The sequence below is a fragment of the Martes martes genome, assembly GCF_963455335.1.
Source record: "Martes martes genome assembly, chromosome: 11".
NCBI classification, from domain to species: Eukaryota; Metazoa; Chordata; class Mammalia; order Carnivora; family Mustelidae; genus Martes; species Martes martes.
In genome coordinates this window covers 80,819,916-80,845,447 of record NC_137899.1, presented here as the reverse complement: position 1 = coordinate 80,845,447, position 25,532 = coordinate 80,819,916, and the positions used below count along the sequence as shown (strand labels likewise).

The following is a 25,532-nucleotide window of genomic DNA, read 5'->3' as shown; positions in this document are numbered from 1 at the left end:
GAAATTTATAGTGTAGAATTTGTCTTGTAGATCCACTTTTTTTTCTTCTCTTTTCTCTTCTTTCTTTTCTTTTCTTTTTTTCTTTGTAGATCCACTTTTAAAGGGAGTCATAGAATTTCATAAATGGCTGCATATGAAAAGATGTGCTTCTGAATGATTTTCTGGGATCTCTTACTCAAAAGAGATCATAATTTTTTCCCAAGTATGATTTTTGAAAGCTTCTAGATATGATTTAAAATCCTACAGTCTTCGGTGTTATTTTTAAGGGAGAAAAAGTACTTTATTTATAAGAGAAGACAATGTAATATATCTAGTCCTTGACCACAGGCAGGAATGTCAAATTCAGGAAAGCATAAATAATAGAACCTACAGAAAATTCTGAAACCTCATTTTTGCTAGTAATTTTAACCATTTCCTCCACCTACCATATATTGAACCAGAGGAGTTAACAGTAAAAAGTAGATTTATAAATAATTTCTCTCCTTGCCCTCGTGCCTCCTTGGCCCACATACTAATAAACAGAGATGTGACCAAAAGATAAAAGAAAGAATAAGGGACCCTAAATTGAAAAACTGATTGCATTTCATCTTACTAGTATTTCAAGGGACGTGTCGTCTGTAAAGGGCATTCAAATATTGGCATAATACTACAAGCTATTCTACCATCTACTGACTTGCAGTTTGGTTATACATGTCATCATTTTTCTGTTTCAAGAGAAGATAGTTTACGGTTCCAGGGAAACAAATCTGATAAGAACACCAGTCTTCCATGTGCTGCTCTGATTCCTATCTGGCTCTGACTGTCCTCAGGGTTCACCCTCGGAGAGGAACCCTAACTTAAGTGTGTTTTGAAAAAATTCCCAACTTACAAACAGCATTCTTTACAGTTAAATAATACAGAGCAGTTAAGCTGGAGAGCACAGCTCATATTAAAGGCCCTCTCATTTCAGGCTGACGTTGGGGTTCATGAGCAGTACCGCCTTTTTATCCATGTGGCTTAGCAACACCTCCACGGCTGCCATGGTGATGCCCATCGTTGAGGCTGTGGCACAGCAGATCATCAGCGCCGAAGCCGAGGTCGAGGCCACTCAGATGACTCGTATCAGTGGATCAGTCAACCATGGACTGGAAATTGATGGTATCACATGTCCAGATAGCTGCAGTGGGTCTAATCATTTGGGCAGTAGGCAGAAACTCAAGAATTCTGGCTTATATTTTATTAACTGTCCATATGTGCATGATATGAATTTAACTCTCTCCTTTCTGTGTTTCCCAATATTATACATCACCCAAATATTTAACCTTCAATTAATGGTCGAATCCACATTCTCTGGACAAAAAGGAAGAATGCCCTTTCTAGCCTCTAGTCAGTCTGATGGAACTCTCTCTCTCTCTGTCCCTCTCAGGAAACCCCAGGTTACTCTTCCATACTGAACTGACATAATAATAGTGAGAATGGGCGTAATAGTGGGAATATTTAATTCTACATTCTGTTTGGAAAGAGCATTACATTTGGCTGTGGTTATTTCTAGCTCTGATAAATTGCCTTGATGGAGTGGAAATGTTGGGGTGATATTTGAATTTATAACGTACTTTATTAAGATGAATGTTATGTCAGTTCAGGTGAATTTGTTTTCCGTTTCTAGTAATGCTTTCATCTTACACACACATACACACACAGATAACCCTTTAAATTATTTTTCTTTTATTTAATGTTTTGCAGAAGTTGTTGAAACAAATGAGAAGAAAGAGAAACCAATACCAGTTCCAGGGTAAAGAATATTGACATTTTGATTAGGATTTTCTAAATTACATTTTAATAAAATATATAATAAAATTATAAACTGGGTCAATTTATTTTTCAGATACAGTAATGATGCAGGAAAAATTTCAAGCAAGACGGAGCTGGAAAAGGTACATTAAATGTGATTCTTTCTAAATAATTATATGTGAAATTATATTAGATCTTCAGCTAGAGATGTAGGCATTTTATTTTTTTATTTTTTTATTTTTAGAGAGGGAGTGGGGAGGGGCAGAGGGGAAAGGAGAAAGACAATCCAAAGCGGGACCCAAGCTCAGTGCAGAGCCTTTCATGGGGCTCAATCTCATGACCCTCAGCTCATGACCTGAGCTGAAATCAAGAGTGTGATGCTTAACCGACTGAGCCACCCAGGTGCCCTGATGGGTATGCATTTTAAAATCTGTTACTTCCTTCCTTGTCTATAAATTACTTTGCTTGCCTAAGTCAAAGCACAGTGTAATGGTTTAATAGCCCTCATAGATAGACATAGGCTCAAATCAACATTCTGATAGAAAACTTTCTAGGCTTTGAAAATTAGCATCATTTTTCTTCTTTTACTTAGTTCATGATGATGGGAGTTAGCATATGTAATTCATGGTAATGGGAGTTAGCATATGTAGTTTAAAGAAATATAATTCCAGTCTCAGAACATTGTTTCATTTTCTTATTAAAATCTTATCAGCCCAATAGCCTGATTGTCATTAGGACTATTCTCATTTCTTTCAGGTTATAAACTTAGAGCAACTCTTATTCATGTAATTACAATCCAGTTATCTTTAGTGTCCCACTAAAAAAATTCAGGGCAGAATTTATGAATTGCTACTGTCAAATACAGATGGAGGAGTTGTAGTCATTCTAGCTATTAAAGGAAGGAAGGAGACTTTTGTAAACCATCCCATAGAATTCATTTCCCCAGAATAAATCAATATAAAAATTCTATACTATGTTGTATTGGGAGTAATAGATCTTGAGATCACTGAAAAATAATCCTGCATAGAAATAGTTTTCTGGTAACCATGGTATTAGGAATAGGAGAGTGGGGCATATGTTCCTTCCTCAGGCTATAATGCATTTACATGCAACTCAGTAGGAGAAAGAAAACCCTCTTGTTATTTACAGACATTTTCAAGGAAAGAGTGACTTCTCTGTAAAGAGAAGACAAATAACAAGGATAAGTTTAAGCTATTAGCTACAGGGTTTTAACAATGAGAATTGAATATATATTTCTGAAAACATTATCTTTAGGAATAGAAGTAATTCTTTTAAAACAGAGAATCAACAACATGTGAGGTCTATTACAGAAGAACACATTAAAAATGAGCTTTAAAAATTCTGAAAATTGGCAAACATAAACAGAAAGAATATACTTGCACTCAGTAACTTCCTCATGGTCATATTTAGAAATCCAGTTTTCTGGCACGATGCCTACATTTTGGGTCAAGCCCCTTCAAATCAATTTGACAACCAACACTATCCTCAGCATTATAGGAAGATCCACTGATGAAAAGATCTGCTCCTTACTGTAGGCAGCTAGAGTCTGGTGGGGAAGATGGGCTTAAAAAATGTGTGACATAGGGACACCTGGGTGGCTCAGCTGGTTAAGCCACTGCCTTTGGCTCAGGTCATGATCCTGGAGCCCCGGGATTGAGTCCTGCATTGGGCCCCCAGCTCCGTGGGAAGTCTGCTTCTCCCTCTGACCTTCTCCCCTCTCATGCTCTCTCTCTCTCTCTCTCACACACAAATAAATAAATAAAATCTTAAAAAAAAAAAAGGGTGACATAAATCCTATAATGAAAGCAGGCACAGAAACTCAGTCTTCCAAAGGCGGAGCAGGTAGCTCAATCAGGGCATGTTGCAGGAGGTGGTATGAGTGAAAGAGATTTCAGTTCGGGAGGAGAAAGCACTCACTCGGCAGAGAGCCAGCTCCATGCATGCAGGAACCAGGTCTACCTTGTTCACAATCTAATCCCCTGGCATACTTCCTGGCCTAACACAGGATAGGTATTCAGTAGATGTCTATCTTGATTAATTAATTAATGAGTGAAAAGATAAGAGGTAGTCTAATTAGAAAAAGCAATGCATTCAAAGACCCAGATAGGCAGAGAGCAAGGCTTTTTCAGAAAACGTCTCCACTGCAGGTGCTAGGGATGAATTGTACTATGTGAAATGTCTAGTTAGCCTGAGCCGTGTTAAAAATAGTTGGTCATGCCATGCCGGAGTTTAGAATTTATCTTAGAGAAAGTAGGAATCTTTGAAACTGGAGAGCAGCATGGTAAATTCTTCCCATTGAAAAACTTACTATGGCAACACTTTGAAGGGCAGAGAGTGTAGGTCTAATTGGACTTCTTGATTAATCAGACTTTGAGGACGAGAGAGAGAAAAGTATAGAAGATGCCTCCACTAGACTAAAGTAGGTAAAGATAGGCTGTGATGCCACTGATGGAGGTGGGGAACACAGAATGAGGAATAAATTTTCAGTGCGGGAAAAGTAAGGTAATTTGGGTACCTTTTAGGCAATAAAGATTGAGTTTGGGAGAAAAGAACAAGCAAGGCCTTTGAACAATGATTCTGTGGTCTTTCTGGAACTCAGTGTATAGAATTCAGCTTTGTGTAAAAGAAAAATTAAAGAATAACTTCTTACATTACAAACGTGTTCTTAATTAGAGAGAAGATGAAAAGTCTTACTTGCTTTTGGTGTCACATTAAAAAGTGTTGTCAAGACCAATGTTAAGGAGTATTTGCCTGTGTTTTCCTCTAGGAGCTTTACACTTTGGGCTCTTATGTTTAGGTCTTTAATCCATCTTGAGTCAATTTTTGTGAGCAGTGTAAGAAGAAGTCCAATTTTATTCTCCCATGCGGTTATCAAGTTTTCCCAGCACCAGTTATTGAAGAGTCGATCCTTTCCTCACTAAGTGTCTTCACTCCTTGTCACATATTGGTTCACTGTAAATATGAGGATTTATTTCCGGGCTCTCGGTTCTATTCCATTGGTCTGTGTGTCTGTTTTTATACTAATTCCGGACTGTTTTGATTATATAGCTTAATAATATAGTTTGAAACCAAGAAGTGTGATACCTTCAGCTTTGTTCTTCTTTCTCAGGATTGCTTTGGCTATTCATGGAAATTAATTTCATTTTTGGTGGGAAGAAAATAAGGGTTTGAAACTGAAATGTATCAGCTCTAAAATTCTTGTTAATAAAACTGCAAATTTCTGATATAGATGATAATGATCATGATGATAGTTTTGCCATTGCTGCTGCTGCTGGTGGTGATGATTACATGTTGGTTTTGAAGATGGCGGATAGTCAGTAGTCCCTCAGATTCCAGAAACTGATTTAAGAGTAGTCATATTCCAGTGCTTCCTACCGAAAAATAGATTTTTTCCATGACTTGCCAACTTCTCTTCTTATTATAGACCATGACCCAAACATTAGCAGAGCTCCCGTTTGTGTCCAGAATGAAAGTGGTGGGTAGGTACTTAGCCTGTAAAACTTGCATGACTCCAAAAGTAGTTAACATATTTTTTGAAAAGAAAAGGAACAAAAAGAATGGAATATCCTAAAGAGACACTGGCAGTACAAGGAGAAATATATTTGTCAGTTTCCAGCATGAAGCTCCAGATGACTGAGAGAACAGTCATCATCACTCATATTACTTCCATAAAAAAATGAGTTTCAGATATCTGAAACTCATTTTTTACATGCCAAAAGAATAATCAAGTTGCTAGATTCTTCCCTTCCTCACAAGCACTATAGTATCATTCAAAGAGATATCCCAGATTTTTATACTAGCTCAATTTCTAAACCTCCAGCCATCTTCAAATGAAAGGAATTGGAAAATCAGTTTTCTTTTAATGAAAGGTCTAAGATAATTGTTTTCCATTCATCTTAGATAGTGTGTAGTTCTCCAAAGGGAAAAATTCAAAGGAAAAATGTCCTTGAACAAATTAAATCTTGTTTTTTAATTAGGTACTTAGTTTGGGGGTGAAAATCCTTATTTTTGAAAACAAAAATCTGTAAGAAAACACTGTTTAATGTTCTCAAAGAATTCAAAGAACCATATTAACAGTAATAAGCACAGCTCATAATATCATGGTCTAGGGGCATTAATTCTGCCAAGTTAGGGGATATCAGTTCTAGAATATCTGGTGTCCAGATCAGACATAAACAAAAACTTGTTCTTGGTTACTCTTCCATTCGATACTGGATGAAATTGGGTGACAAAGCCAATTATTAGGGCTGTTCAGTCCTCACCTGACATAGCCTAGCGGTCTTCTTTCACTCATTCAGCCGAACCCTATAGTTTATAGAGAGATGATGAGAGATAACAAGTGTTGGCAAGGATGTGGAGAAAGGGTGGCAACGTAAACAATGTAAACTGCTTCAGCCACTGCAGAAAACAGTAGAGAGGTTCATCAAAAAATTAAAAATGAAATTACTATATGATCCAGCAATCCCACTCTGGAATCCAAGGGAATCGAAAATGAGATCGCAGAGGAATATCTGCACTCCTGTGTTCATTGCAGCATTATTCACAATAGCCACAATATGGGCAAAGTGTCCACCAATGGGCAAATGGATGAAGAAGAGTTGTTATGAATATACAGTCGACTATTATTCAGCCACAAAAAAGAAGGAAGTCCTGCCATTTGCAACAACGTGGATGAAATTTGAGGGCATTATGCTAAATGGAATAAGGCAGACAAAAAATAACAAATACTGTGGTATCACCTTATACGTGTGAACATATAGGAACACATAGGAACACATATAGGAACACATAGGAACATATAGGAACACATATAGGAACAAAGAGTAGAAAAGTGGTTGTCAAGGGCTGAGGGGTGGCGTGAAAACTTTTGGCTATAAGATGAATAAGGCCCAAGGGTATAATTAATGTAAAACATGGCGACTATACTTAACACTGTTGTATGGTTGAAATTAGTTAAGGTAGTGGTATTTGGATGTCTGACAAAAGAAAAGAAAGGAAGAAAGAAAAGGAAGGAAGGAAGGAAGGAAGGAAGGAAGGAAGGAAGAAAGGAAAGAAGGAAAGGAGGGAGGGAGGGAAAGAAAGAAAGGGAAGAAGGGAGAGAGAAAGAGAGGAAAGGAAGGAAGGAAGGAAGGGAGGAAGGAAAAGAAAAATAGATATGTGAGGTGATGGGTATGTTGATTGGTTGGACTGGGGTAATCTTTTCATAATGTATGCTTGTGTCAGATCACCATAACTATACACTTAAATATCCTATAATTTATTTGTCAATTACATCTCAATAAAGTAGAAAACAATTGTGGGATATTTTAAGTATATATCAATTTGATGTACATATTAACAGTGAAAGGATTCCCTCTATCTAGTTTATTGGCACCTAGATGTTTATCCAGTTTAGGCACTTCACTTTTTTTAATTATGTTCAATTAGCCAACATATAGTACATCATTAGTTTTTGATATAGTGTTCACTTCACATATTTATCTTTTGCATGTCTGTGTGTGTGTGTGAGAGAGACCACATTTGAGTTCTACGACACATTTCAGTTGTGCAGTGCAGTGTTGTCAATTTGCCAAATTTAGCATTCAATCTTTAGTCCTTTTTCATCTTATAGCTGAAAGTTTGTAACCTTTAAAGATTTTGTTTGACAGACAGAGATCACAAGTAAGCAGAGAGGCAGGCGGAGAGTGCGGGGTATGCAGGCTCCTCATTGAGCAGAGAGCCCGATGCAGGGCTCGATTCCAGGACCCTGAGATCATGACCTCAGCCAAAGGCAGAGGCTTTAACCCACTGAGCCACCCAGGCGCCCCAGTTTGTACCCTTCATATGGTCTTTTTATCTGTGTCAGTTTCCTATGCCTCTGGGAATAGGAGAAGTTGAACTTTTAAAAGAAATCATAATTATCTTATTTACTAAGCCAATTAGGAGAACACACTTCATTCAAGAATTTGGAAACCTCATTATCAATGTTATTATATCAGAACTGGAGGAGATAATGCTGAGTGAAATAAGTCAAGCAGAGAAAGTCAATTATCATATGGTTTCACTTACTTATGGAACATAAGGAATAACATGGAGGACATAGGAGAAGGAAAGGAAAAGTGAATTGGGGGAAATTAGAAGGGGAGACGAAGCATGGGAGACTGTGGACTCTGAGAAACAAACTGAGGATTTTAGAGGGGAGAGGGGTGGGTGGATGGGTGAGCCTGGTGGTGGGTATTAAGGAGGGCACGTATTGCATGGAGCACTGAATGTTATATCCAAAACTAATGATGTACTCTATGGTGACTTACATAACACAACAATAAATATATATATTTATAATAATACATATTATTATAAATATATATTTTATATTTATTTATAAATATATATTTAATATAAATATTTATTTATATATTATTCTATCAGAACAAAAGATTAAATTTCTGATGCATAATGGGGATCCAGTATCCTCCACAATCAGTATAGACTAGAGTGAAGTTGAATGTCTCCATGGATAAGTACGTAAAACCTAATTCATCTAAAATTACAGCAGGTGTATTTTCTGATGAAAGAAGGGACTAATGATGTACTATATGTTGGCTAATTTAACATAATAAAACAAAAAAAAGAACTGGGTGGCAACAGTTGGTGAGGTAAATTCACTTCTGAATGAAAAATGTTTTTTAACATTTATTTTAAAAAAGAGAAAGAAATCACAGCAGCAAACTGTGAATATGCCCTCACTACAGATTTTAATTTTTATTTCAGTCAAAGCCCTAGCTCCATTGCTGTCTATACTTGGCTGTGTTTCTGCAAAACATTTTGTTGTTAAAGAAATGATTGGCTGTTGATAATAGCTTTTGTCCCATATATCTTTCACTTTGGAATCACCAAAATGTAGTTCTTCACATTTGAAGTTATTGATATATCATCTAGAACATAACATAAGGTCAGCCATGTTGGAAGCATCTGTACTTTCCTCTAAGTGTATGGTAAGCCTCCCACACTATAATTTATTCTAATACTGTATTTTGTTTTTTAAAATCCTCAGCAGTGTTTATCTATGCATCTTCCAGTAGGATTTCCTAACAGAGGAACACATTTATTTTACTTAATCCCCAAATTGTTTTTATGTACTTGATTATGAAGTATTTTATACATACACATATTTTTTAAAGATTTTATTTATTTACTTGACAGAGAGAGAAATCACAAGTAGGCAGAGGCAGGCAGAGAGAGAGGGGGAAGCAGGCTTCCCGCTGAGCAGAGAGCCTGATGTGGGGCTCGATCCCAGAACCCTGAGATCATGACCTGAGCCGAAGGCAGAGGCTTAACCCATGAAGCCACCCAGGTGCCCCTATACATACACATTTTTATGAAGTATAACAGAAAAATTTAAAGAATATTAAAATGCATAAAATGATATATTTCACATCCCAGCTTAATAAATTTCAAGAAATCTCCTTGAGCTCTTCTCTGATTCCATCTCCTTTCCTCACAGTCACATATCCTTCCCTTTGCTAAGACAGCCACAGTCCAAAATGCTGTGTTAATCATTCTCTTGTTTTCTTTTCAGTGTTTCCACTTGTATTAGTTACTTGTTCATCACAACAAAGACCTCAAATAGCAATAGTTTTAACAAGATAGAAATAAGCTGGTACAGTGGCTCCACAAACACCATGACCCTGATTCTTTCTATCTCAGCTCCGCCATTCTCAGCACTTGACTTCTGCCTCATGGTGCAATATGGCTGCCTCATCGCCCTTTATCCATTCTCTACTCCAGCTAGCAGGGCAAAGAGAGAGCAGAAGGCATATATATTTAGAAATTACTCTATTACTTTTCTGGCTTTAGGATTATTCATATTTTCTATTTTTTTCTTGAGTTGTAATTTTAGGAACTTATGCATTCCATCTCAAATTTACTAGCATGTAGTTGTTTATAATATCCACCAAGACCAATTTAATTTCTAAAGCATTTTTAGTTAAAGCATTTGTCATTACTAATATTTCTACTTGTGCTTTTAAACTTTTTTTGAATAGTCTTTCAAAAATTTATCTTTTTTATTAGTCTTATGAGTCTTGTCAAAGAACTGACTTTTGGCTCCTGGATCATATTTTATATGTATACTAATTTATTCATTTCCTCTTAATTATTTTGTTCTATCTTTGAATTCATTCTGTTGATCATTTACTTTTTAAGTTAGACATTTACATTATGAAATTTGAGCTTTTCTTCTCTTCCAAAGTAAGAATTTAAGGAGATGAATTTTCTTCCATTAATTTAGCTATACCACATATTCAGTTTTTGTGTCTTCTGGAATTCTATTATATTATCATCTTTCATTCATGAATTGCTTAGAAGTGTATTTTAAAGATTTTATTTATTTATTTATTTATTTATTTATTTGACAGAGGGAGAGAGATCATAAGTCGGCAGAGAGGCAGGCAGAGAGAGGGGGGGCAGCAGGCTCCCCACTGAGCAGAGAGCTCTATGTGGGGCTTGATCCCAGGACCCTGAGACTTTGACCTGAACTGAAGGCAGAGGCTTAACCCATTGAGCCACCCAGGTACCCCTAGGTATAAATATAAATATAAATATAATATGAATAAATGAGGCTTTTGTAACTACTTTTTAAAAATTTTTCTAACTTAATTTTACTGTGCTCAGAAATTGGTTTGGGGGCACCTGGGTGACTCAGTGGAGCCTCTGCCTTCGGCTCAGGTCATGATCCCAGGGTCCTGGGATCGAGCCCCACATCAGGCTCTCTGCTCAGCCTGCTTCCCACCTCTCTCTCTACCTGCCTCTCTGCCCACTTGTGATCTCTCTCTGTGTCAAATAAATAAATAAAATCTTAAAAAAAGAAGAAGAAATTGGTTTGTATGACCTCACTTCTAAACTTGTTGAGGCCAAATTGTAGGCTAGCAAATGGTCAATTGTGATAAATATTTCACTGTGCTTATAAAGAATTGTTTATTCTCCACTTATTTCCAAAAGTCTGTTAGATCAGTTTCCAAGTTGTTTTTCAAATCATCTGTGACCTAATTTTTTGTCTACTTAACCCAGCAATTAATGAAACTCTTTGACTAATATATAGAATTGTTGAATCACTATATTGTACACCTGAAACTAATATAACACTGTATATTAACTATACTAGCTTAAAATAAAGTAAAATAAATTTAAAAAAAGAATTGCAGCATTAGCATCACACAAATAAACTCTGACACTCCAAAAACATGATTATACATTGAAAGGGGCACTGCAAAATGGTAAAAGCATTAATTAACCAGGAATATATAAACATTCTAAACTGGTAGGGATACAATAACATAATCTAAATAATCGAAAAACATATAGAAGCCAAAACTGATAGAACTAGCAGGAGAAGTAGACATATTCATGTCCTAGAAGGAGATTTTAGCCAGTTTTCATCATGATAGGTGTACTCTTAATTCCCTTCATCTATTTCATCTATCCCCCCACCTACCTCCCCCATTGTAATCATTAATTTGTTCTCTATAGTTAAGACTCTTATTTTTTGGTTTGTCTCTTTTTCTTTGTTCATTTGTTTTATTTTATCTTAAGTTCCACATGTGAGTGAAATTGTATGATGTTTGTCTTTCTCTGATTGACTTATTTCACTTAGCATTATACCCTTTAGATCCATCCATGTTCTTGCAAATGGCAAGATTTCATTCTTTTTTTTGGCTTAGTAATATTCCAATGTATGTATCTGTATATATATATGTACATGGTTATATGATCTCTATCACATCTTTGTCCATTGATCTGCCAATGAACACTTGGGCTGATTCCATAATTTGGCTGTTATAAATAATGCTTCAATAAACATAGCAGTTTATATCTTTTTGAATTACAGTCTTCATATTTTCTGGGTAACTGCCCAGTAGTGGAATTATTGAATCATGTGATAATTCTGTTTTTAATTTTTTGAGGAACCTCTGTAGTATGGACATTTTAACAGTATTTGTTCTTCCATCCATGAGCACAGAATATCTCCCCACTTGTTTCTATCATCTTCAATTTATTTCATCAATGTTTTACAATTTTCAGAGTACCAGTCTTTCACCTCCTTGGTTAAATTTATTCCTAGGTATTTTATTATTTTGGTGCAATTGTAAATGGGATTGTTTTCTTAATTTCCCTTTCTGCTGTTTCATTATTAGTATATAGAAATGCAAAGTATTTCTGTATATTGATTTTGTATCCTACAACCTGATTTAATTCATGTACCAGTTCTAATAGATTTTTGGCAGAGTCTTTTGGGTTTTCTCTATATAGTATCATGTTATTTGCAAATAGTGAAAATTTTACTTTTTCCTTACCATTTGGATGCCTTTTATTTCTTTTTTGTTGTCAGATTGCTGTGTCTAGGACTTCTAGTACTGTGTTGAATAAAAGTGGTGAGAGTGGACATCCATATCTTCTTCCTGATCTTAGGGGATAAGTTCTTAACATTTTTCACCACTGAATATGATGTTAGCTGTGGGTTTTTCCATATATGGCCTTTATTATGTTGAGGTATATTCCCTTTCTAAACCTACTTTATTGAAAGTTTTTGTAATGAATGGATACTGTACTTTGTCAAATGCTTTTTTTTTTTGTATCTGTTGAAATGACCATATGGTTTTTAATCCTTTCTCTTATTGATGTCATGTAGCATGTTGATTCATTTGCAAATATTGAACCACACTTGCATATGGTGAATATTTTTTAATGTATTGCTGAATTCAGTTTATTAATATTTTGTTGAGGATATTTGCATCTATGTTTGTCACACATATTGGCCTCTACTTCTCTTTTTTTGGCCTCTAATTCTCTTTTTTTGTAGTGTCTTACTCTGGTTTTGGTATGAGACGATGCTGGCTTCATAGAATGAATCTGGAAGCTTTCCTTCGTCTTCTATTTTTTGGAATAGTTTGAGAAGGATGAGTATTAACTCTTCTTTAAATGTTTAGTAGAATTCACCTGTGAAGCCATCGGGTCCTGGACTTTGTTTGTTGGGAGTATTTTGGTTACTGACTCCATTGCACTGCTGGTAATTGGTCTGTTCAAATTTTCTGTGTCTTCTTGATTCAGTTTTGGGAGGTTATATGTTTCTAGGAACTTATCCGTTTCTTCTAGGTTGTCCAATTTGTTGACATATAAATTTTCATAATATTCCTTTATAATCCTTTGTATTTCTGTGGGGTCAGTTGTTATTTCTCCTCTTTTATTCCTGCATTTGTTTATTTGCATCTCCTCCTTTGTTGTTGTTGTTGTTGATGATGATGAGTTTGACTAAAGCTTTATCAATTTTGTTAGTCTTTTCAAAGAACCAGCCATTATATATATATAATGGAATATTACTCAGTATATAGATACATCTATATCTATTTATATCTATATCTATATCTATCTATATCTATACCTATCTATATATTTCTATATATCACATCTTCTTTATCGATTCGTCATTTTTTGGACATTGGGCTCTTTTCATAGTTTGACTATTCATAATTTTACTATAAACATTGGGAGGCATGTATCCCTTTGAATCAGTATTTTTGTATCCTTTGGGTAAATACCTAGTAGTGCAATTACTGGGTCATAGGTTAGCTCTATTTTTAACTTTTTGAGGAACCTCCATACTGTTTTCCAGAGTGGCTGCAACCAGTTTGCATTCCCACCAACAGTATAAGAAGGTTCCCATTTCTCTGCATCCTCACCAACACCTGTCATTTCCTGAGTTGTTAGTTTTAGCCATTCTGACAAGTATGAGATCTCACTGTAGTTTGATTTCTATTTCCCTGATGATGAGTGATGTTAATCATCTTTTCATGTGTTTGGTAGCCATATGTATATCTTCTTCGGAAAATGTCTATTATTGTCTTCTGCCCATTTTTAAACTGGATTATTTGTTTTTTATTATTGAGTTTTATTAGTATTGAAATTCTGGTTTTCCTTGAAACTTCTCTGGGAATTCCTTAAGTCCTGGGTTGCAGCTGCATGGAAGAGCTTTTGTAGTATTGTTCTTATTTTAACACAGCAATTGGTTAACACCAATTTATTGGTAACACCAATTAGGCTAACAATTTAGGTCACAATAATTGGTAACACCAATTTAGGCTAAAAATGCTCATGATTAGGAGGTTTGGGGCTACATTATGTTTTCCTTTAAGTCAGCATTTCCTTGCTGTCTACTTTTGCAAAGGATCCCAGATTTATGAGTGTTTTCCCATATAAGTCCCCATAGAGGATGGGCTTTAGGCATTATCTGCTATACCCAGCTCTTTCTGGGAAAAAAAAAAAAAATTGAAATCCTCAGATCAAAAAGCTGTGTAGTCACTCACTTAAGATTCCCACTTTCATTTCATTTAGGGTCAAGGCAAATTCTTTATTTTTGTATTGTTTTGCAATGCAGTTTTAAGGTTCTTTTTCAATATTTTAAACAGCATTTTATTTAACAGGAAATCTGATTTTTCATGTGGCTGAAAAGAAAAAGCTACTACATTATTTATATATTTTGTCAGTCATATTTACTGCTATAGAAAGAAAAAGATGTTTTTCAATACATATATATTTTTATTTTTGGCTATTCACAATTAAATTACAAAGGAAGCTTCTAAATATTTAACATTTAGGATAAAAACATTTTATAAAATAAATCTTGGATTTAATTATAATTTTCAATATTGCTAAAAAAAGAAAAGAGTTTTCAAGTCTTAACTGCTAAATTTTAAATATCTTTCTATTCATCATACTATTACTATTTTTTAAAAAGAGTTTGTTTATTTGACAGACAGAGATCACAAGTAGGCAGAGAGGCAGAGAGAGAGGAAGGGAAGCAGGCTCCCCACTGAGCAGAGAGCCCGATGCAGGGCTCGATCCCAGGACCCTGGGATCATGACCTGAGCCGAAGGCAGAGGGCTTTAACACACTGAGCCATCCAGGTGCCCCTATCATACAATTACTATTAAAAGTAATACTCTAATTCACAATATGCAGCATAATTCTTTATTAACTAGAGTAGATATAAATCATATTTCCAGGAGTATTATTGATAACTTCAATTCTGTTACCAGATGCTCTGAGTTGTTCAGATTATAACAGAATAGATCCTTACCAGAACTTCATGAAGACTTCATATCAGGAGTAGCAGAAGGAATGCCTCTCATATTTTCTTGCTGTTCACTTATGTGTTATCTTTATTGTGGGCTTTCTTTACATAAGTAATTTCCTATAAAAATCATTTAAAGCCACATGCACGTCATGAAAGGGCTATTTTAATTAAAACTAGGAAGCATAATCTGTTATGCACTTAACCAAGCACATGTAAACTCAATATGCTGAGAGCAAACAAAGGAGACAGAGCCCCACTGTTATTCCCTCTTCACACAATGGAGATTTTACTTACCCCCACGATCTTTCACCTGTATCATTCACCACTGTATGGACCATGAAATGACCATGAAAAAGGTCAATCTGCGCAATAATTATTAGTTAGGATTCATTTATTTATCTTTTAATGTAAAAAAGAAATATTGCATCTACCAGTAAGAGGCCAGATTGAATAAGCCCATTTACCTTCACTCTCTCCTAAATCTCCATTAAAACAAGAACAAATAGACCTTTTAAGTCATAAGTCACAATTATATAAATGTCAAGAGAAGAGATGACAGAGAAATCATTTTGGAAGCTGGAAAGAAAAGAATGGGTAGGAAATGACTCAGTTATCTCATAAAATGGAATCCTAAACCAACAGTGAGGAAAGACAATAAACAATCCAAGTTACATAGCAGCACCCTTCAAAGTTCTTAAAATGTTGAAAATCGGAGACTAAGTAAAAAATTGCTTATGAAAAGAATTGAATTCCCAAATTTTCCCTCAGCTCTACAAAGATGCACCTGCTTCTCGACCAAACAGAAGTGTCATTTTTAGGCTAGTAAATCAGAGGGTAAAGAGAACCAGACACAGTTCATGCCACAGAAGGGTTCACAATGAAAACGGGCATGTGAGAGGCAGTGTATCTGCTGAATGGTGAGAACCTTGCCTTCTACTCAACTGGTCCCAGGAGCCAGGCTTATACCCTCCAGGTGTCAGCACACAGGAGACCAGGAGGTCCTTCCCTGGGGAATGTAATCAACACAAAGAAAAGGTGAGTGTGCATGTCACTGGATTTTCTCAGAAAAAGAAGAGGCCCAGTCAGAGGACACTGCAGGGAAACCCACAGTCAACAACAACTCCCAAAGCACATGTACCGAGCTTCCAAACAGCTTTTCACTGCCTTCTATATGAGCAAACGATGAGAAAGTTCTAGGTATCTGAAGATAACCTCCAGCATGAAAGAGAGTTCCAAAGAAACAAAAAGGAAGCAGAAAGTTGCAGGAAACAGAGACTAATCAAGAAGAATAAAACACAAGAAAATAAACTATCATTGATAGAGTCAGAGAGGCAAACAAAGGAATTACATTCATGGAATATGAATGGTATCCTTTTTTTCCTACCACATAGATATGCTTTTTGTTTTATTTTTGCTTCTTATTTACAAACATTGCATACAATATATGTTGTCTTGCATCTTCCTTTTTTTAAGTTTTATTTTTTAATAAATTTATACCCACTTCACCTATTTATCTGTCTCCCTAACCCCCTGCCTTTGGCAACTACCAATCTGTTGTCTGCATCTTTGAGCTTTTTCTTTTGTGTTTTTGTATTTGTGGGTTCTTTTTTAAGATTTCACCTGTAAGAGAGGTCATATAATATTTGTCTTTCTCTGACTTATTTCACCTAACACAATGCGCTTGATTTCTATCTGCGTTATCCCAAATGGCAAGATTTTATTCATTCTTTATGGCTGAGTAATATTCAACTGTGTACATATACCACAATTTCTTTATCCACTTATCCATCAATGGACACTTAGGTTGTTTCAATATCATTGCTAGTGTAAATAATGTTGCAATGAGCATAGGCATGCATATTTCTTCTTGAGTTAGTGTTTTGATTTTCTGTTGATAAATACCCCAGTGTAGAATTGCTATATCACATTGTAGTTCTATTTTAATTTTTTTGAGGAACTTCCATACTGTTTTCCATTGTGGCTATACCAATTTACATCCTTACCAACAATGCACAAGGGTTCCTTTTTTTCCACATCCTTACCAACACTTATTATTTCTCATCCTTTTGATAATAGTTACAATAACAGGTATGAAGTGATAGCTCATTGTGGTTTAATTTGTATTTCCTTGGTTCCTATAGTTAATGATGCTGAGCATCTTTTCATGTGCCTGTTGGCCATCTGTATGTCTTCTTTGAGAAAAAGTCTACTCAGACCTTCTGCCCATTTTTAAATCAAATTATTCGGGTTTTTTGCTATGGAGCTGTATGAGGTCTATATGTATCTTGGATATTAGCCCTTTATCAGAAATATGATTTGAAAATATTTTATCTCATATTGTAGGTTGTCTTTTCATTTTGTTGATGGTTTTCTTTGTTGTGCAGAAGCTTTTTAGTATGATGTAGCCCCATTTGTTTATTTTTGCTTTGGGTGTCAGATTCAAAAAATCATCAGCAAGACCTATGTCAAGGAGCTAACTATGTTTTCTTCTAGGAGTTTTATGGTTTCAGGTTATATATTCAAGTCTTTAACCCATTTTGAGTTAATTTTTGTGTATGCTTTAAGATTGTGGTAAAATTTTATTGTTTTGCATGTGGCTGGCCAGTTTTTCAAACACCATTCATTGAAGAATCTGTCCTTTTTCCATTGTATACTCTTGGTTCCATTGCCATAAATTAATTGACTGTATCTATGGGGGTTTATTTTGGGGCTGTCTATTCTGTCCCATTGACCTATGTGTCTATTTTTATGCAAATAGCATACCATTTTAATTCTGGTAGATTTTTAATAAAGTTATAAATCAGGCAGCATGATGCCTCTAGCTTTGTTCTTCTTTTTCAAGATTACTTTAGCTATTCAGGGGTTTTTGTGGTTCCATACAAATTTTAGGATTGCTTGCTCTATTTTTGTGAAAAATGCCATTGAAATTTTGTTATCAAATTTGCGTCGTATCTGTAGATTGCTTTGGGGAGTTTGGGTACTATTGCTTTTGAGTAATATAAATTTTAATAGTATTGATTCTTCTAATCTACAAACATGGAGTATCTTTCCATATATTGGTATCTTCTTCAATTTCTTTAATTAATGTCTTATGTTTTCAGTATACAGGTCTTTCACATCCTTGATTAAATTTATTTCTGGATTTTTTTTTTGGTACAATTTATAAATGAGATAAGTTCCCTTTTTTCTCTTTCTGACAGTTCATTTTAGTGTATAGAAATGCAACAGATTTTTGCATATGGATTTTGTATCCTGCAACATTACTGAATTTTCTTATTAGTTCAAACAATTTTTTGATAAAGACTTTAGGGTTTTCTATATATAATACCATTTCATCTACAAATAGTGACAGTTTTACTTCTGCTTTTCCAATTTGGATGCCCTTTTTTTTTTTTCCTTGCCTAATTGTTCTAGCTAGGACTTCTAATACTGTGTTCAATAGAAGTGGTGAGAGTGAGCATGCTTGCTTTATTCCTGATCTTAGGAGAAAAACTGTAAGCTTTTCACCGTTGAGTATGATGTTAGCCGTGAACTTGTCATATATGGCCTTTTGTATGTTGAGGTATATTTCCTCTGTACTTTCTTTATCATAAATGGATGTTGAATTTTGTTAAACACTTTTTCTACATTTATTGCTATGATAATATTATTTTTCCTTCATTTTGTTAATGAGGTATATCACATTGATAATCTGTAGAAGTTGAATTATCTTTGAATCACTGGAATAAATTTTGCTTCATAATGGTGTATGATCCTCTCAATGTATTCTTGAATTTGGCTTGCTACAATTTTGTTGAGGATTTTTGCATCTATGTTCATCAGGGATAGTGATGTATAATTATCTTTTTTTTAAATTATCCTTTTTTGTAGTGTCCTTGAATGGTCTGGGTATTAGGGTAATGCTGGCCTCATAAAATGAGTTTGAAAGAGTCCCTCCTCTTCTATTTTTTGGAAGTTTGAGAAAGATTGGTATTAATTATTCTTTGAATATTTTGTAGAATTCACCAGTGAAGCCATCTAATCCTGGACTCTTTTTGTTGAGAGATTTTGGATTACTTATTCAATTTCCTTACTAGTAATCTGTCTGTTCACATTTTCTATTTCATCATGATTCAGTATTGGTACAATGTATGTCTCTAAGAATTTATTCTTGAATGGCATTCTTTAAAAGAGGAACAAGGAGGCAAAAAATAAAGCATGAACATAAATAAAATACAAAATAAGTATGTAAAATGTAATTAAGAGATATAAAACATATCATAAATGGTAAATTTAAGAAAAATGGAAAGAAACAAGAGTTTAATAAGGAAATGTCAGAGAAAGTATAGGGAAAACTGAGGAGACTATATCAAAAATTGAAGAAATTTTACATAGTGGAAGAATATAATCCCACTGGGTGACAGCCAAGAGATAAAACACACATTGAGAAGGTTATTGATAGTTCAGAATATTATGAGAAAAAAGAATATCCTAAAAGTTTTCAGAAAACAAGAAAAACTGACTCATTAAAAAGATAAAAAATATGAATGGCTGAAGACTTCTCTACAGCAACACTGGAAACTCAAACAGTCAGGGAAAAAAATGCCTCCAACATTCTGCACAACATTTATTTTCAATCTCGAAATCAATATCCAGTCAAACTATCAATGAAGTGAGAAGATAGACTAAAGTCGAGGTAGATCTTTGTGAGTCTAGAGAGAAAAATGACTAGAGGTTAGGAAGGCCCTGGAAAAGGTGCTCTAAGACAGTGAAGTTGGCAGAATATTTGATGTAGATTAAGTATCTTATCATTTGATTGATCTTCTCAGAGAAGATTTAAACAACCATGGAATAGTTTGGAGCCCTTTAGTGGTTACTTAGAAAATTAAGCAAAACTTGGGAAACTAAGTAAGCAAAGAGGGATAGAGAAGGAGTACAAACAGGAAAAGTAAGATAGACCATATTGCTCAGATGTTCATGGATCTCTACTCTAGACAACATTCTGAACATTGAACTCTGCTTGATGTAAAATTATCATGTCGCCATAAATGTGAAGATGATAGGGTTATTCAAAGTCTGAGTGTGTTCAGTGGTCAAGTCTATGAAAAAAAGCTAAATTCTCATCACCTAACATAGTAGAAATTTAATTATAATGCCTACAACTGAGAAATAAATACATGATATTATATTGATCTTATGCAAATAAATATCCAAAAAGAGCTAGAAGATTTTAAACTGGCTGTCTTTGGCAAGCAGAAAATGATTAGCCAGAACTAATATTTTGTACAATTAACCTTGCATTATTATTTACATATAAATAGAAACCCTAACATTTTCATGCCCAGTGAATTATTTTGTACATAACTGGAGACCACTGTTTAGCTCATGCTGGTTCATGTATGCATTTTTAGTAACCAATATTGGAAATGTTCAATATGCCCCTGGAATCTGCAGTCATAGCCACCAGGTGGCAATAGTGAGTTATATCTGGACCTGCAAGATTCCTGTTCTGAAATGTCCCTTGAGCACCACCTATGTGATGATGTCATGGGATTCTGCATTTGATCATGTCCTAGACAAAATTCGTCATTCAATTGGAAGAATTTATAGAAGGCATATCCACACGATCTTAGATGTCCTGTATTTGTGTGAAATAACAAGCCTAGAATTGGGATTAAATAAAAACAATAGGTTATAATTGCTATGTTAAAAACAATATGAAATGTAATTAAGTGTGAAGTCTTAGATGTAGGCTTAAAAACACATAAATAAAAAATATTCTGGAATGTAAATGGTACAAAGGAAATCACTGACTGGGAACTCAGATACATGGATTCTGGTTTCAGCTCTGCAGTGATCACCTAGGTCATATTTGAGACTCATTTTGGTCTTCTGAACAGTGAGGTCTTTGTACCACATTAATTTCTAAATACTTGCCTGCACTAAGAGTCCACAATTCTTTTATATATTGGAAAAACTTTTTTATAATTGTGGAAGATACAGAAAGTATCAAGAAAACAAAAGATACCCCAATCCCATTGTTAATGCTGTTAATATTTTGACATATTTCATTTTAGTCTATTCCTGGGCACTATATCTGTATGGATATATTTTTATTACAAAAATTACCTCATTCTGTGTATTTAATTTCACATAAGTTCCCCATCATGAAACATTATAAAACAAGCACTTTCCCATTCTGTGTGTCCATGGCAATGTCCTTCAGTCACCCAAGCATGGAAGGTTCCCTCTGGCCGTGTCATCCCCAGCTGTCTCCAGCTTCACCCCTCTAAATGCTTTGTTTCTCCTCCCTTCTTTGCATAGGAATCTTTTTTCTCTCCCAAACTCTAAGGAGAAAGTACAGCACACACACCCACACCAGATTCCTCCTCCATCTATGGAGAAATGTCATGCTTACTTTGTTGTCCTGATATCTGCAAACACATGCTCTTAGCTTTCTATTCCAAATCCTTTTGGGCCAGGGTCAAACCCCTTGATCTCAGGTTGAAACCACTGTCGTAGGCAAAAGACTAATCTGATGAGGATTCTCCCTTCCCTTGTTTTGGTAGTTTCTGTACTAATATTTGGCTCAATTAATGGCTCATCTCAGCCTTTCTTAAGAGCTCTATGTTTCTGCACATTATTCTCGACTACTGTCACTCTGTCAATGTGCATCATCTCTTCAATCAGCACAGCAATAACATTTCCTAAGCAAACAAAACAAAAAAGTAGAGCTGACTTTGAGGGGTTCATGTTGACCAGCTAGATAACACAAGCGTTACATTCCATCCCACCTCCCAACACCTGCATTTAACCCTTAATATGTATTATATTAGCATTACAATTTACTGCAGAATTTAAATTTACCTTGAATTTTTAAGGCATTTCTAAAATTGTCTGTAATATTTGCATAAATATCACCTAATGTATTTTTTTTAAGTCTATACATCAGAAAAAGTATGGGAAATCCATAAAGGATGAAACATGGCAAACCTATTTTGATTTTTAAATCTTGTATCTACCCATGCATTTTAATCATTATGTTTTATACACACAGATATACATATATATATATGCATATATTTGCAGTTAAGATAGTTTTAATGTGGCAATGAGAACTTTATATACATTATATCTTTAAGTTTCCATTCTTACTAATAGGCCATTAATTATCCCATCCCAATATTAATATTCCATTCTAATTAATATCCAAATTATATATCACTTTCTGATTTTGGGGTTTTTTTTCTATTTTAAAATAGTTAATATTTAAGCCCTAAGTTTCAGTTGTCACTTTATACTCCTACAAGAAATTTTAAGCTTATTTTGCTATTTTATTTACATACTATTTGTTTTTCAAGTTTTCAATGGAAACTATTATCATGGAAAATATGAACCATTACCATGTAGGAAATATTAGACAAAAGGAGACATTTATAAATAAATTTATTTTTGGTGAAGAGTAGAGAGCCAAGGTAGCTAACTTTTAAATTAATTAGAAAGTAAAAGGCAAATTACAATTCAATGCACCTGACCCTACCATATTAAGTCATTCCCACATCCATGATGACTTTTGGTGAATAGAAAATATTTATTTTCCATGATTTCTCTAGAAGACCTCTCAGTGCGTATTGTGGAGGGCACATATTGCATAGAGCACTGGGTATGGTACATAAGCAATGAATTTTGGAACACTGAAAAAAAAAAGACCTCTCAGTGCACATATCACAGGCAGCATCCTATCTCTATGAAACAGGGTGATTCTTCTATTTGTACACTTTTAAAATATATCTGATTTTCTTTAAGGCTACAATGTGTAGAACAGGTCTGACATAGGCAAGAAGTGATACACAGAGACCCATAACGTGGCTATTACAATAACCCAAATCAGAGATGATGTTGATTTATTCCAAAGTGATAGCAGTGGAGATAAACACGAAAGAGTCCAGACATATTTAAGTAGATAAAATTGACATAATTTGGTGGGAAAGAAGAGACTGTTTTCAAGGAAGACAAGCCGTAGAGTATAGTGGCTGAGGGTTTGAATTCTAAAGCAAGACTACATGATTTCAGAATCCAAGTCTGCCATTTCCAGACTCTGTTACCTTGAGCAAGTCACTTAACTTTACTCTGTCTCATATCTTCATGTGTAAAATGGGATACAGTGCTAACGTGGATTAAATTGTTTATTTAATTTTAATTTAGAACAGTGTTTATTATATATTGAGCACACTATGAGTGTTTGTAATTATAATGATAATGCTATTAGCTTATATAGATTATCCTGAAGAAGAACTACATTTGAGGGAGGAAATAGTGGGTTTGGTCTTGAACATTTTGGGATTGGAGTTTTATTTAACACATTCAAATTATATTAAACAGTTAATTGGATATATATAGGTTTAAAAGGAGAAATCTGGGCTGAAGACCAAAATTGGTGGTGTGGTGTATGTATATTCATTAAATCAGTGAAAATTTATGAGATTTCCTAAGGATAAATGTTACAGTGAAAAGAGACAGGCGCCCATGACAAAGTTTCAAGAAATTCCAGTTTTAAGGTAAGATAAAGGAAAATGAATTGGCAAGGGAGATAGAGAAACAAGCAGAGGTGTTAGAGAAAATCTCACATATCACAGAAGAGTGAGATATCACAGAAGCCCCAAGAAGAGTTTTCCAGCAGGAACAAGTAGTTAACTCTTTCGGGTACCGTAAAGAGGTCTACAAAACTGAGACTAAAAAGTATCTGTTGGGTTTACTAATACACAGATTATTGATAATCATAGCAAATGCAGTTGGGGTGGTGTGAAGGGACGGAAGTCAGGTTGGAGTGATTAAAGGAATGGAGTCAGGGAATGTAGACAACTCTTTTGAGTCGTTTGGCTGTGAAAATGGTGATGAGGTTGAGCGGTAGTTTAATTGAGAAAAAAGCAAAGAAGGCCACCTTGTTTCCTTTTGTAAAGACTTGAAAATGATTAAATATTGGTGGCTTGGAAACCAAATATCAAGCAAAGGACCACATGATGTGTAAACATTTTTCTTGTTGAACAGAACACAGGTGGGGGAACCAAGTATCGAACAGAGAGGGACCACATGATGTGTAAACTTATGTGCTTGTGTATTGCTTATTCTTCTACCATTGGAGGATTGACAACTATCACCGGCACTTCTACCAACTTGATCTTCGCTGAGCATTTCAATATGTAAGTAAAGTTATTGGATTGTTGATTTAATAGATAGCATGTAATTTACAAGGATTATTCTTAACTGATTCAGAGAATTCAGGAATGGAAATTGCTATACTGAGCTAATTCTCCTTTGTTTTTCATCAGGACATCTATGTAGGTCTAGAGACCTTCCCTTCTACTAAGAGTTAAATATGGAGGAAATAGTGAACTAACAGGTGCCTAAAGATTCCCTAAGGCAGCTCAGAAGAGATAACTCCTGGCTGACCATTCTAATCAAATGGGGGAAACATTTCTCATTACAAGTAATACCGCAAATGATAGTTAACTAAAGTGAATAGGGATTATTTGCATCGGAAAATCTATGTAGGGTTTGGGAACTAGCATTTGAACTTAAAAGATGAGTGGTGCACAAAGTTGCTAATTACAGAAATCTTACCTAGAATTCAGAAAGATTTGAAGGATTGGGCAATTGCAAGAAATGGCAGTAATAAAGTATTCTAAGGACAGATAAATGACTCTAAATGTAAGTTTGTAACTGTGATCTTAATCCATTGGAGAGCATGGGGAATCTGTGGGTAGAGTCAGATAACTTGGGTTAAAAATTCCACAGTTTTCAGACATTTACTTTGTGAATTCGAACAATAAAAAGTGCATTATTCTCCCAAGATTTAAATTTTTCATATTTAAAATAATCACAGTTCAGATTATTATTGTGAGAATTAAATGAAGTAAACTATGTAAAAATATTTGACACTATTTAAGAGAGCTCTTGTAAGAACTATTGAAAAAATAGTTTGAAAGTCCATGCTTTTACGTGAGGGCTCAAACTGATTCTGCACCTGAGATGTATTTTCAAGTATTAATAGATCATTCTGATCAATCTCATCATTGTCAGAGTTCCAGCAAGGTGGGCAGCATTAAGAACTCCCTGGAATAGGATTTACATCTTTTCACAGAAAAATTAGGGTTCAGAACCAGGAAAACTACATTCTTCAGAGCGGACTCACAGATTTTATGAACTTTCTTGAAATTATTTGCAAAATATTATGCATGCATAGCTTTTCCAAGAAATGTCTCACTCAAAAAATGTCACACTCCATTCTAAAAAGAACAAGAACTGTGTGCAAAGAACAGTGGTAGAGGGGTTTAGGACAATCTAACACAGACCGCCGCGTTTATTGATTTTTTTCTGTGATTATGCATCCATCCTGAATATTCCAACAGACAATTTAGAAAGGAACCTTGAAAAGGCATCTGGTTTATAAGTGGGAGACTTCTGAAATTCATTGTGTCAGAGAGGATATCTCCAATGTATCTTTTAATTAAAGACAGGAAATGTATCTTACCTCTTTCTAAAAGCTAGACTTCTATCCTTTTTCATGAATTGCCCAAGAAAAAAGATTCCACATTTCGGTCTTCTTGGTAAATCTTTTTCTAAAATTTATACCAAAATTTTATTGTCTTATTTT

General features: G+C 34.8%; 1 protein-coding gene across 1 annotated transcript in view; it reads left to right on the top strand.

The window, feature by feature from the left end:
* Positions 1 to 25,532, top strand: part of SLC13A1 (solute carrier family 13 member 1) — a gene marked incomplete at its 5' end in the record, with an annotated part of 114,284 nt that overhangs the window by 32,697 nt on the left and 56,055 nt on the right. Inside the window, 4 exons of the mRNA XM_080818731.1 lie at positions 950 to 1,161; positions 1,723 to 1,771; positions 1,865 to 1,913; positions 23,927 to 24,078. Coding sequence (XP_080674857.1) covers positions 950 to 1,161; positions 1,723 to 1,771; positions 1,865 to 1,913; positions 23,927 to 24,078 — 462 coding nt within the window. The remainder of the gene's footprint in view (positions 1 to 949; positions 1,162 to 1,722; positions 1,772 to 1,864; positions 1,914 to 23,926; positions 24,079 to 25,532) is intronic.